The sequence below is a fragment of the Pseudonaja textilis genome, chromosome 5 (genome assembly GCF_049901715.1).
Source record: "Pseudonaja textilis isolate UNSWEBS1 chromosome 5, rPseTex1.2, whole genome shotgun sequence".
Classification (NCBI taxonomy): domain Eukaryota; kingdom Metazoa; phylum Chordata; class Lepidosauria; order Squamata; family Elapidae; genus Pseudonaja; species Pseudonaja textilis.
The window spans coordinates 73,165,682-73,179,563 of NC_141994.1; the positions used below are offsets into that span (position 1 = coordinate 73,165,682).

The window sequence follows — 13,882 nt, forward strand, 5'->3', positions numbered from 1 at the left end:
TGAGATCGGTGGACTTCAATTCCCAGAATTCCCCAGCCAGAAGGCTTTGAGATGGGTGGACTTCCACTCCCAGAATCCCCAGCCGGCAGGCTTTTGAGATGGGTGGACTTCCACTCCCAGAATCCCCAGCCGGCAGGCTTTGAGATGGGTGGACTTCCACTCCCAGAATTCCCCATCCAGCGTGCTTTGAGGTGGGTGGACTTCACCTCCCAGAATTCCCCAGCCAGAAGGCTTTGAGATGGGTGGACTTCCACTCCCAGAATCCCCCAGCCAGCAGGCTTTGAGATGGGTGGACTTCCACTCCCAGAATTCCCCATCCAGCGTGCTTTGAGGTGGGTGGACTTCACCTCCCAGAATTCCCCAGCCAGCAGGCTTTAAGATGGGTGGACTTCAACTCCCAGAATTCCCCAGCCAGCAGGCTTTAAGATGGGTGGACTTCAACTCCCAGAATTCCCCAGCCAGCAGACTTTAAGATGGATGGACTTCCACTCCCAGAATTCCCCAGCCAGAAGGCTTTGAGATGGGTGGACTTCAATTCCCAGAATTCCTCAGCCAGCAGGCTTTAAGATGGGTGGACTTCCACTCCCAGAATTCCCCAGCCAGCAGGCTTTGAGATGGGTGGACTTCCACTCCCAGAATTCCCCATCCAGCGTGCTTTGAGATGGGTGGACTTCCACTCCCAGAATCCCCAGCCAGCAGGCTTTGAGATGGGTGGACTTCCACTCCCAGAATTCCCCAGCCAGCAGGCTTTGAGACGGGTGGACTTCAAGTCCCAGAATTCCCTAGCCAGCAGGCTTTGAGATGGGTGGACTTCAAGTCCCAGAATTCCCCAGCCAGCAGGCTTTAAGATGGGTGGACTTCAATTCCCAGAATTCCCCAGCCAGCAGGCTTTGAGATGGGTGGACTTCAACTCCCAGAATTCCCCAGCCAGCAGGCTTTGAGATGGGTGGACTTCCACTCCCAGAATTCCCCAGCCAGAAGGCTTTAAGTTGGGTGGACTTCAACTCCCAGAATTCCCCAGCCAGCAGGCTTTGAGATGGGTGGACTTCCACTCCCAGAATTCCTCAGCCTGAAGGCTTTGAGATGGGTGGACTTTAACTCCCAGAATTCCCCAGCCAGCAGGATTTAAGATGGGTGGACTTTAACTCCCAGAATTCCCCAGCCAGCAGGCTTTGAGATGGGTGGACTTTAACTCCCAGAATTCCTCAGCTAGCAGGCTTTGAGATCGGTGGACTTCAATTCCCAGAATTCCCCAGCCAGAAGGCTTTGAGATGGGTGGACTTCCACTCCTAGAATCCCCCAGCCGGCAGGCTTTGAGATGGGTGGACTTCCACTCCCAGAATCCCCAGCCGGCAGGCTTTGAGATGGGTGGACTTCCACTCCCAGAATTCCCCATCCAGCGTGCTTTGAGGTGGGTGGACTTCACCTCCCAGAATTCCCCAGCCAGCAGGCTTTAAGATGGGTGGACTTCAACTCCCAGAATTCCCCAGCCAGCAGGCTTTAAGATGGGTGGACTTCAACTCCCAGAATTCCCCAGCCAGCAGACTTTAAGATGGATGGACTTCCACTCCCAGAATTCCCCAGCCAGAAGGCTTTGAGATGGGTGGACTTCAATTCCCAGAATTCCTCAGCCAGCAGGCTTTAAGATGGGTGGACTTCTACTCCCAGAATTCCCCAGCCAGCAGGCTTTGAGATGGGTGGACTTCCACTCCCAGAATTCCCCATCCAGCGTGCTTTGAGATGGGTGGACTTCCACTCCCAGAATCCCCAGCCAGCAGGCTTTGAGATGGGTGGACTTCCACTCCCAGAATCCCCCAGCCGGCAGGCTTTGAGATGGGTGGACTTCCACTCCCAGAATTCCCCATCCAGCGTGCTTTGAGGTGGGTGGACTTCACCTCCCAGAATTCCCCAGCCAGAAGGCTTTGAGATGGGTGGACTTCCACTCCCAGAATCCCCCAGCCAGCGTGCTTTGAGATGGGTGGACTTCAACTCCCAGAATTCCCCATCCAGTGTGCTTTGAGATGGGTGGACTTCCACTCCCAGAATCCCCAGCCAGCAGGCTTTGAGATGGGTGGACTTCCACTCCCAGAATCCCCCAGCCGGCAGGCTTTGAGATGGGTGGACTTCCACTCCCAGAATCCCCCAGCCAGCAGGCTTTGAGATGGGTGGACTTCCACTCCCAGAATTCCCCATCCAGCGTGCTTTGAGGTGGGTGGACTTCACCTCCCAGAATTCCCCAGCCAGCAGGCTTTAAGATGGGTGGACTTCAACTCCCAGAATTCCCCAGCCAGCAGACTTTAAGATGGATGGACTTCCACTCCCAGAATTCCCCAGCCAGAAGGCTTTGAGATGGGTGGACTTCAATTCCCAGAATTCCTCAGCCAGCAGGCTTTAAGATGGGTGGACTTCCACTCCCAGAATTCCCCAGCCAGCAGGCTTTAAGATGGGTGGACTTCAACTCCCAGAATTCCCCAGCCAGCAGACTTTAAGATGGATGGACTTCCACTCCCAGAATTCCCCAGCCAGAAGGCTTTGAGATGGGTGGACTTCAATTCCCAGAATTCCTCAGCCAGCAGGCTTTAAGATGGGTGGACTTCCACTCCCAGAATTCCCCAGCCAGCAGACTTTAAGATGGATGGACTTCCACTCCCAGAATTCCCCATCCAGCGTGTTTTAAGATGGTGGACTTTAACTCCCAGAATCCCCCAGCGAGCATGCCCCCATCCCAAGGGTGTAACTTCCCCTGGTGGGCATGGCCGGGACCTGTGGCTCCCGCTCCAACCAATGTGGCTAGGAAGCGTGAGGCGCCTTCCCTCCCGGCTGGGCTGGAGAATTTGCAACCTAGCCATTCCAAAGCAGGCAGACTCACCCACGGTCATCCCTTCGAGGACTTTGTCATCGGACACCACAAAGCCTCCGCTCTGGAAGAGCTCCTGGTAGGTGTGGTCCAGGGCGTCCTCGGGGCTGTCCACCCCGGCAAAAGTCACGTTGGGGCAGCGTTTGAGACGCAGCAGCGCAGGGACCTGGGGAAGCAGCCAACGGAGGGAAATGAGGGAAGTAGTAGCAATGGCAATAGCACTTAAGACTTATACGCCGCTTCACGGTGCTTTTACAGCCCTCTCTAAGCGGTTTATAGAGTCAGCCTCTTGCCCCCCAACAATTTGGGTCCTCGTTTTACCCACCTCGGAAGGCCGAGTTAACCTTGAGCTGGTCAGGATCGAACTCCTGACAGTCGGCAGAGTTAGCCTGCAATACTACAATCTCACCACTGAGCCACCACGGCTCTTCCCTCCTCCTTCCCATCTTTCCTGATCTTCTTTCCTTTCTCATCAAAACCGACCCTCCTTTCCTTTTCTTTCCTTTCCCTTTCTTCTTCTCTTCCACCCTCGTCTCCTCTCCTTCTTCCCCCTTCCCTTCCCTTCCCTTTCTACTTACCAATAGCACTTAGACATATATACCACTTTATAGTGCTTTCCAGCCATCTCTAAGCAGTTTACAGAGTAAGCCTCTTGACCCCAACAATTCAGGTCCTCATTTTACCCACCTCGGAAGGATGGAAGGCTGAGTCAACCTGGAGCCAGTCAGGATCGAACTGCTGGCAGTGGCCAGAGTTAAACTGCAATAGTGCATTCTAACCGCTGCACCACCAGAGCCCTTCCTTCCTTCCTTCCTTCCTTCCTTCTCCTTTTCCTTCCTTTCTCTTATCTATTTCTTTTCTTCCTTCCTTCCTTCCTTCCTTCCTTCCTTCCTCCCCTTTCCTTCCTTTCTTCCTTCCCTTTTCTTCCTTTCCTTCCTTCCTTCTCTCTCTTCCATTCCTTCCTTCCTTTCTCCCTCTTTCCTTCCTTCCTTCCTTCTTTCCTTCCTTCCTTCCTTCCTTCCTTCCTTCCTTCCTTCCTTCCTTCCTTCCTTCCTTCCTTCCTTCCTTCCTTCCTTCCTTTCCTTCCTTCTCTCTCTTCCATTCCTTCCTTCCTTTCTCCCTCTTTCCTTCCCTTTTCCTTCAGGCAAAGCGGGCAAATTGAGTTGCTCACAGAATCATTCAGTGATCTATCTATCTGCCATCAGCTAGCTCAGTCTCTCAAATTTGCTTGCAATGAATTTGCTTGCAAGCAAACCTTCAGTCCTAAGGGAGGTTTGGCTGTGCTTAGCTAGAAAGCAAGAAATCCAACCAATTTCCTGCTTCCTAAATAATCTAAATCTCCCGGCACAGCAGAACAGATGATGGTCGGAAAAAGGAAAAATAGAAATTTAGCAGGCAAGTTTGCCGGGTAAGGAGTGAGTGAGCGGGGAGGGTTCCCGCGGGCCATGTGGGCTGAGCAGCCTTGTGTTTCTGCGCAGCCTGGATTAATTGCTTTTGGGGGGGTGCTCTGGGGGTGAGATTTCTCTGCAGCCCACCAAAATTTTTTCGTGGGCCGCAGCGCACTGGTTGGCGACCACTGGACTAAAAGATCTCCAAGGTCCCTTCCCACCGTGCCTATTATCTACCACCACGTTCCACCAAGATCTCTTCAACAAGACACAAATCCGGCTCCGTCGGTGAGGAAGGGCTGAGAAATTATTTCCCGGAAGAGCCGAAAGCGAGTTTTGAACCTACTTTGTGGATATGGAAGGAAATGTCCTCGTTTCGAATGATGACCAATAAGTTCTCCCTTTCCAGGCGGCTTCCTTTGCAGAACTGCAGGAGGTCCACTTCGGAATGGCCGTCTTTCTTCAGCAAATTCTGGAAGGAGACGCGTTTGGAAGAAGAAACAAAAAAAAAAGCTGTCCATGAAAAACAGAAGCAGCAACTAGGGTGAGGTGAACCCCAAACACACAATGCAGGCACCTGGCGTTGGAAAGATGCAGTGGGGCACAGAACACACGTGTCGTTTTTGCCCCAGTCCGTATCGTCTTCATTAAGATGATACAATCGGGTGCAAGTCTCATCTGTCCAACACCACAAATTGTTACGGGGGATATTTGTGGATCCTCCTGGTAAAGCTATTGGCGTAGATACCAGGAGATGGTGAGTTCTAGTCCCGCTTTATGTATGAAAGCCAGTTGGGTGAGTGGCTCTTGGGTGAATCACTAGGGGACTGTGAGTTCTAGTCCTGCCTTAGGTACAAAAGTTGGCTGGGTGACTTTGGGCCAATCACCAGGAGACGGTGAGTTCTAGTTGCACCTTAGGCATGAAAGCCAGCTGGGTGACTTTGGGCCAATCACCAGGAGACAGGGAGTTCTAGTTCCGCCTTAGGCATGAAAGCCGGTTGGGTGTCTTTGGGCCAATCACCAGGAGATGGTGAATTCTAGTCCCGCTTTAGGCATGAAAGCCAGTTGGGTGAGTTGCTCTTGGGTGAATCACTAGGGGACTGTGAGTTCTAGTCCTGCCTTAGGTATGAAAGTTGGCTGGGTGACTTTGGGCCAATCATCAGGAGACGGTGAGTTCTAGTTGCACCTTAGGCATGAAAGCCAGCTGGGTGACTTTGGGCCAATCACCAGGAAACAGGGAGTTCTAGTCCCGCCTTAGGCATGAAAGCCAGCTGGGTGACTTTGGGCCAATCACCAGGAAACAGGGAGTTCTAGTCCCGCCTTAGGCATGAAAGCCGGTTGGGTGTCTTTGGGCCAATCACCAGGAGATGGTGAGTTCTAGTCCTGCCTTAGGTACAAAAGTTGGCTGGGTGACTTTGGGCCAATCATCAGGAGACAGGGAGTTCTAGTCCCGCCTTAGGCATGAAAGCCGGTTGGGGAACTTTGGGCCAATCACCAAGAGACTGGAAGTTCTAGTCCAGCCTTATCATTGACTGAAGTACAACTTTTGTGATACTTGTAAATCCCTTGTTTATTCACCTGATTCTATTTTTTTCTCATTTTTCTTTTGTTTCCTTTTTCTGTTTAGTTTTTCTTCTTGTATATATATATTTTTTAAAAAAAACAGAGCATGTTACGCATATCCAAAGAACCCAAGTGTCTTTTGATGCTGCTTAATAAACGAAGGGGGAAAAGGCAGAGGAAGAAGACAAACAACAGAGAAATTGATTTCCTGCTTGGAAATGATAGTTTTACGGCAGTTTTTCTATACCATGACAACTTTAGGATGGGTGGACTTCCAATTCCCAGAATTCCCCAACCAAGATACTTTTAAGATGTGAGGACTTCAATTCCCAGAATTCTCCACCCAACATGCTTTGAGATGGGTGAACTTCAATTCCCAGAATTCTCCAGCCTGCTGATTGGGGAATTCTGGGAGTTGAAGTCTGCCCATCTTAAAGCATGTTGGCTGAGGAATTCTGGGAGCTGTAGTCCACTCATGCTAGCTTGAAATTCACGAATGAGTTAGGATTCACGAATGCTGGCTGAGGAATTCTGGGAGCTGTAGTCCACCCACCTTCAAAGGCCATGTTTGAGAACCCCTAGATGACAACCATCCAGGGTAACCTTGGTCCATCCTTTCAACCACGCACAACCATTCTGAAGCAGCCCTCTTCCTCCCAGGGACCCCGAGACCCCCCTCGGCCCCTTCAAATCCTACCTTTATTCTCCCGAAAAACGGGTCGTCCTCCGTTTCCATCAAGTAGAACGAGAAGGGTTTTCGGCAAGCTTCCTGAGCCACGTTTTTCAGCTGGAAATGTAGGGTATCGCGCAGGTTGGCGAGAAGGTCCTCGTAGACCAGCGGCGTGGGAGGTCGAAGTGGGTACTGTATCTCGCCCGCCTTTCCTGAGGTAGCAGTGGGGTCTCTCTCCAGGTTGTATGTCCGCGCTCTCTCCAAATTCATTGCCCTGCTGAATTCGGCAAATTCTTCGAGAACAGACGAGATATCCCGGGAAAAACTGTTCAGCTTATGGTAGGTTAGTTTCTGGAGATGCGAAGAAGGGAAGGGATACTTCGGATCGAGTTCACCTTGAGTCCTCGGCGCAGCGGGTGGGACAAAGGGATCTGGGCTGGCTGGAAACGGTCCACAGACGTCATGGTATCGGCCCCCAGTTCTCGGACTTGGGTTGACAACGGTAACCAGTAGTGGACTTTTGCTCCTGGTGGGAAACCTAGCAGTTGTCCCTTCCGAGACCATTTTCTCGTGGGGCAGCAATCCTTCTGCTATCCTTTGAGGCGGGACCATCTTGGTGGGAAGAACACGGGAGGTAGAACGTTGTGATCTCTTCAGGAGCTCTTGGATCCTGCAATGGAACTGCAGGGATTCCACGTCTAAAATGTTCTGAACCGGGTCACTCAGAAAACCCCAGTTCCTGCTCCAGGAGTTGATTGATCCCAAATCCCTGGAGAAAGGGTTGTGCTCTTTGGAGAATGCATGGAAAGTCCTGTTTTTCTCCTTATGCTTTTTGGTGACGGAGAAATTGATATAATCCTTGAAGGGCTTGGGTTTACGGTCCATGTCACGAGACAGCGATATTGAGACGTCTTTTTTGAAACCGAAAGGAACGTTGTGTTTCTTGGATACGGCATCTGACGCCTTCTGGCTCGCTTCTGAGGACACCCAATCCTTATCTTTACAAATCTCATTCCTAGCAGCTGAACGAGTTAATTCGGATTCAGTCCTTGGGGAGGCCTTGAACCTCGGTCGATACAAACTCTCAAATTTTCTCGCGGGGTACCAATCTACGCAGGGATCTTGGCCACTGTCCACTGCCAGAGATTCATCTTCCCAGTCTGTGTCCGTGCCTGAAGAACTGGTGGGCCTCTCTGTCCTTTCATCAGGTAGAAGGTCTTCAAGACTCCCCAGACACCCCTTTGCTTCTTCTTGGGCCTCTTCTTCATGATCCTCTGGAGCTTCGCTGGAATCTCGGTCAACCAAAGGACCCGGTTCTTCTGCCAAAGAGTCCTCCTGACATTTTGTTGGGATAAAGGATGAGTTCCCCACATCTTCTCCTCTAGAACAGTCTTCCCTGTTGCAAACAGATTCTTCTGGACTAGTCTCTGTCTGCCCAACTTTCTCCAAAGTGGACACATTGTAGTCATCCACCTTTGCACTGTAGTCATCTGGCGACTCAGTGGTTTCGAGCCATGAACATGTGCTTTGGGGGCTGGTTGTGTCCAGCTCTGCTTGACTTGTGCCACAACTTGAGATGATCCCCGTGGTAGCTGAGGTAGCATCATTTCCTTGAGGTTCTGCTTTTTCAGAAACATCGCCTGGATCAGACGTTGTGTTCTCATTTGATGAGGAACACAACTCTCCTCGTCCTTCTACCCTGGCTTGTAAGTCTTCTTCTTGGTCATCAAAGTTGGAAGTCTCTTCTAAACGTTCCTCAGCCCATTTCACGTCCGCAGGGGAATGCTGGTCAGTTGGGCAACCTTCATCATCGCTCACAGGAGGTGTCACACACTCCAGCATGGCTGAATCAATCCAATCTAAGCTCTTTGGAGCCCTCATTTCTTCACTCTGAGCTACCATGGCACACACCGTATCCACCAATCCGTTCATCAAAATGTGGACCTCTTCAGCTACAGCGGTCGTGGTAATGGTTGGTTTTTCAACGCCGTCATCTGGCACTGCTTCTTCTTCTCTTGCAGAAGAATCTCTGATATTCTCTTGTTCCAAACACGTTTCACTCTTGATGGACGTCTCAGATTCCGTATCGTGCGACTCCAAGCTCGGGTATTCTTTTGCGGGCTGGGAATCTACCAGGATCTTTTCTCCTTGACCAATTGTCTGTTCCTCTTGAGTTCCTAAATCGGACTCTGCAAGACGTTCATTAACTCGCCTCAAAACATTGTCTGTTGGGTGAACGATGTCCTTTTCTTGGGGAATGGAAGAATCCTCAAGCAAATCCAGATTGGCACTGGAAGCGTCTTGCGATGTTGCAGATTCATTCGAAATTTCCTGATGGAAAGGACTAGCTGGATGGTCTCCTTCAGGACTTTCAACCAGATCCATTTCTTTGGTGAGGGGAAGATGTTGAGCGAACACAACAGAGCTGTCTTGGTTTTCCACCAATTCCTGCCGAGTTGATATACTGTTTGGTACCAAGTTCACACATGAGTTGTCATTTGGTTCACAAAGGTGCAACACAGCTGGACCAGCCAAGTCTGTACTGTCCTGAGAAATATCTTCAATCAAACCCAGTGGATTTTCAAAGATGCGATACAGGGGGTTTTCAGGACGGTCTTCTTGGATCCTTGGTGGTTCTTCATCAGAAGCCCGTTGATGGACGGGACTAGCCTGCCACGAAGGTGGACAGGGCAAACGGATCCCACTGCCTTCTTGGGAAACTGAGGAAAGGTCAACCACGTCAATTTGCGTAGGAACCCTAGGACTTCCCACTGGTTCTTGTTGACTTTGTAAGGATCCATCTGGAGTTGTTGCTCGATCGTTTGGGAAGTCTCCAGAAGCTTCGGTGGAAGCTGAATCAGCTAAGATTACTTCCTCGGGTGAGTTCTCCACTGAGTCAGTTTGTTTTGGAGACGTGGGATCTGTGGCTGACCGCACCATCTTTTCATCAACAGTCATTGGATGGAATGAGATCTCCTGCTGAGGGACCATCAACTCCATCTGGGTTGGAGATACAGAACTTGAGGTTGATCCAACCATCTTCTCCTCAACAGTCACTGGATGGAACGAGATCTGCTGCTGAGGGACCTTATCCATCAACTCCATTTGGGTTGGAGATAGAGAACTTGAGGTTGATCCAACCATCTTTTCCTCAATAGTCACTGGATGGAACGAGATCTCCTGCTGAGGGACCTTATCCATCAACTCCATTTGGGTTGGAGATACAGAACTTGTGGTTGATCCAACCATCTTTTCCTCAACACTCATTGGATGGAATGAGATCTGCTGCTGAGGGACCATCAACTCCATTTGGGTTGGAGATACAGAAGTTGAGGTTGATCCAACCATCTTTTCCTCAACACTCATTGGATGGAATGAGATCTGCTGCTGAGGGACCTTATCCATCAACTCCATTTGAGTTGGAGATACAGAAGTTGAGGTTGATCCAACCATCTTTTCCTCAACACTCATTGGATGGAACGAGATCTGCTGCTGAGGGACCTTATCCATCAACTCCATTTGGGTTGGAGATACAGAACTTGTGGTTGATCCAACCATCTTTTCCTCAATAGTCACTGGATGGAACGAGATCTCCTGCTTGGGGACCATCAACTCCATTTGGGTTGGAGATACAGAACTTGAGGTTGATCCAACCATCTTTTCCTCAATACTCATTGGATGGAATGAGATCTGCTGCTGAGGGACCATTAACTCCATTTGGGTTGGTGATACAGACATTGAGGTTGATCCCACCATCTTTTCCTCAACACTCATTGGATGAAACGAGATCTGCTGCTGAGGACCTTATCCATCAACTCCATTTGGGTTGGAGATACAGAGGTTGAGGTTGATCCAACCATCTTTTCCTCAATAGTCACTGGATGGGAACGAGATCTCCTGCTTGGGGACCATCAACTCCATTTGGGTTGGAGATACAGAACTTGAGGTTGATCCAACCATCTTTTCCTCAATACTCATTGGATGGAATGAGATCTGCTGCTGAGGGACCATTAACTCCATTTGGGTTGGAGATACAGAAGTTGAGGTTGATCCAACCATCTTTTCCTCAACACTCATTGGATGGAACGAGATCTGCTGCTGAGGGACCTTATCCATCAACTCCATTTGGGTTGGAGATACAGAGGTTGAGGTTGATCCAACCATCTTTTCCTCAATAGTCACTGGATGGAACGAGATCTCCTGCTTGGGGACCATCAACTCCATTTGGGTTGGAGATACAGAACTTGAGGTTGATCCAACCATCTTTTCCTCAATACTCATTGGATGGAATGAGATCTGCTGCTGAGGGACCTTATCCATCAACTCCATTTGGGTTGGTGATACAGACATTGAGGTTGATCCCACCATCTTTTCCTCAACACTCATTGGATGAAACGAGATCTGCTGCTGAGGGACCTTATCCATCAACTCCATTTGGGTTGGAGATACAGAACTTGAGGTTGATCCCACCATCTTTTCCTCAACAGTCACTGGATGGAACGAGATCTGCTGCTGAGGGATCTTGTCTATCAACTCCATTTGGTTTGGTGATAGAGAACTTGAGGTTGATCCAACCATCTTTTCCTCAACAGTCACTGGATGGAACGAGATCTGCTGTTGAGGGACCTTGTCTAACAACTCCATTTGGTTTGGTGATACAGAACTTGAGGATGGTCCTACTGCAGCTTCTTGGACACCTGGGAATTCTGTCCGATGCCCAGACAAGACAACTGGGGAGGATGCCTTAGACGGGAGACTACCACGTCTGGATGACATATCATCATCACGCATACCATCTGTTTCTTCCCTTCCTTCCACACCGCTCTTCCCAGGATCTTCCTCGTCCTCTGAATCCAGATCCATATCTTGGATTTCCAGGTCAGTATCGCTGCTTTTGGAGAGCATGAGATCCACGGATCTCAAGTCCACACTTTCTCCATCTTGCTCATCTATACGGAGTCTAGGCTGGTTGTCCACTTCGCTTCCTGGATTCGCGGGTTCCCAAGACGTCACACCTGCTTTGAACTCTGCTGCTTTCGACATTCCTGGGTTGGAACTCCCATCAGGCGGGTTGTCCTTCACTTCTTCTGAAGACCCCGCATCAGTTTCCCGATGCGCTGCCGAAACGGCAACGTCAATGCTGGCGATGATGGGCTGTTCGTTTCTGGAACCCTCCTCCGCAGGTCCCGTAAGCGGAGACGCGTCATTTTGGGAAATTCCAACTAACTTAGTCTCTTGACTTCTGTCTGTCTTGGTTTGAGGGATCACACGGTCGTCGACCCCAGGCGGGTTTTCAACAGGAAGCACAGGGTGAAGTGAGGTTTGTTCTTTGGGCTCCGCATTGACCCCCTGGAAAAAATAAATAAATCCAGCTTTCAGAGTGGCGGACAGACACAATGCAAAAAAAATAAATAAATCTCTATGGGTTTTAAAACCAACAAGCTATGCTAGAATAGGAACATATAGGCAGGACTTGACTTACGACCAAATCCCCCCTCCTTTTTCTTCTGCCTCCCCTCCCTCTTTTCTCCTTCCTTCTTCCTCCTCTCCCTTCCTTTCTCCTTCTCCTCCCTCCCTTTCTCCTCCTCTTCCCTTCTTTCTCTTCCTCTCTCTTCCTTCCTCTTCTCCTCCCCCTCCTCCCTTCCTTTCTTCTTCTCTTCCTCCTTTCCTCCTCATCCCCCCTTTCTCCTCCTCCTCTTTCTCTTCCTCTCCCTTCCTTCCTCCTCCTTCCCCTCCTTTTCTCCTTCTCCTCTTCCTCCTCCTCTCCTCCTTTCTTTCTCTTCCTCTCCCTTACTTCCTCCTCCTCTCCTCCTCTCTTCTTTCTCTTCCTCCCCTTACTTCCTCCTCTCTCCTCTCCCTCCTCCCTGTTCCTTTCTCCTTCTCCTCTTCCTTCTTCTCCCCCCTTTTTCCTTCTCCACTTACTCCCTTTTTCTCCTCCTCCTCCTTCCTCTCTCCTCCTCTGCTCCCCCTTCCTTTCTCCTTCTCTTCTTCCCTTCCCCCTTTTTCCTCTTCTTACTCCCTTTTTCTCCTCCTCCTCTGCCTCCTCCCCTTTCTTTCCCCTTTTCCTCTTCCTCCCCCCTCCCCTTTACTTCTCTTCTTTCTCCCTTTTTCTCCTCCTCCTCCGCTCCCCTTCCTTTCTCCTTCTCTTCTTCCTCCTCCCTCCTTTCTCCTTCTTCCCCTCCCCTTTTTCCTTCTCCTCTTACTCCCCTTTTTCTCCTCCTCCTCCCTCCTCTTCTGCTCCTCCTTCCTTTCTCCTCCTCTTCTTCCACCTCCTCCCTCTTTTCTCCTCCGCCTCTGCCTCCTCCACTCCATATACCCTCCTCGCCCTGATGATGTTACTTAGTCGGGTCATGAAACATCCGCAAGCACACAAGCTCAAGAGATCACCACAGACTCCACGATTCAACCCCGATCTGCACACCTTCTCTCCCGTGGGTGCTAACCGGAAATCCCTTGCCCAGGAGGGTACTTTACAGCTTTGTCGTCCGTTGGATCTACGGGGACCACCAAAACCTTACCTCATCAACAGACTTTAGAGGAGGACGAGACGGTCCTTCCTTCTCAGGCAGATCCTTGGCTTCTTCGGGCTTTGTCTCAGGACTCTCATCCTCTAAGGAGTCGGCGGAGGACAGTTCGTTCCCCGGGAGTATCTTCTCGGAAGGAGAAACCGAGCCATCTTGCCCTCCTTCGGCAGGGATCTGGAGGGCTTTGGGACGTTTCTCCAACATGTAAGGTCCACCCCCATCGTCCATGGGTTCCAAGGGGTCCACCAGACTGTTCAGGGAGACGTATTTGGCCGGGTTGCTGTGCTCCACTACTTTTCGTACCGTCAGCGCTTTGATCGGTTTGCTATAAAACAGCGCCATCCACACATGGAGGATCAGTCTCATTTCTTCCATGTCATCCGAGAGGCTTTCGTCCCAGGGCCTGGAGGAAGGAGAAGGGAAAGTGGGAATTGGGTCTGACGTTGAAACATGCTCGTCGCTTGGCTTTGCAACTTCTTACAATACTAGACAACACTAGTATCAACGGTAGAGATCTTCAAGTTTCTAGGTTCTATCATATCACAAGACCTAAAATGGACACCTAACATCAAAAACGTCATCAAAAAGGCACAACAAAGAATGTTCTTCCTGCACCAACTCAGGAAGCTCAAACTGCCCAGGAAGCTGCTGATCCAGTTCTAGAGAGGAATGATTGAGTCGGTCATCCGCACCTCTATCACTATCTGGTTTGGTCCTGCAACCCAACAGGACAGACACAGACTTCAGAGGATAATTAGGACTGCAGAAGAAACAATGGCTACCAACCTGCCTTCTATGGAGGACCTGTATACTGCAGTCAGAAAGAGGGCTGTGGAAATATTTACAGAGCCCTCACATCCTGGACATAAACTGTTTCAAC

General features: G+C 50.3%; 1 protein-coding gene across 1 annotated transcript in view; it reads right to left on the reverse strand.

Annotated features, from left to right (window-relative positions):
• The window catches only part of TASOR2 (transcription activation suppressor family member 2), a 47,036-nt gene that overhangs the window by 4,244 nt on the left and 28,910 nt on the right, over positions 1-13,882 (reverse strand). The window contains exons 13-17 of the mRNA XM_087935357.1: positions 12,997-13,405; positions 10,691-11,827; positions 6,506-9,781; positions 4,592-4,717; positions 2,870-3,023 (exon numbers count right to left, since the gene is read on the reverse strand). Coding sequence (XP_087791483.1) covers positions 2,870-3,023; positions 4,592-4,717; positions 6,506-9,781; positions 10,691-11,827; positions 12,997-13,405 — 5,102 coding nt within the window. The remainder of the gene's footprint in view (positions 1-2,869; positions 3,024-4,591; positions 4,718-6,505; positions 9,782-10,690; positions 11,828-12,996; positions 13,406-13,882) is intronic.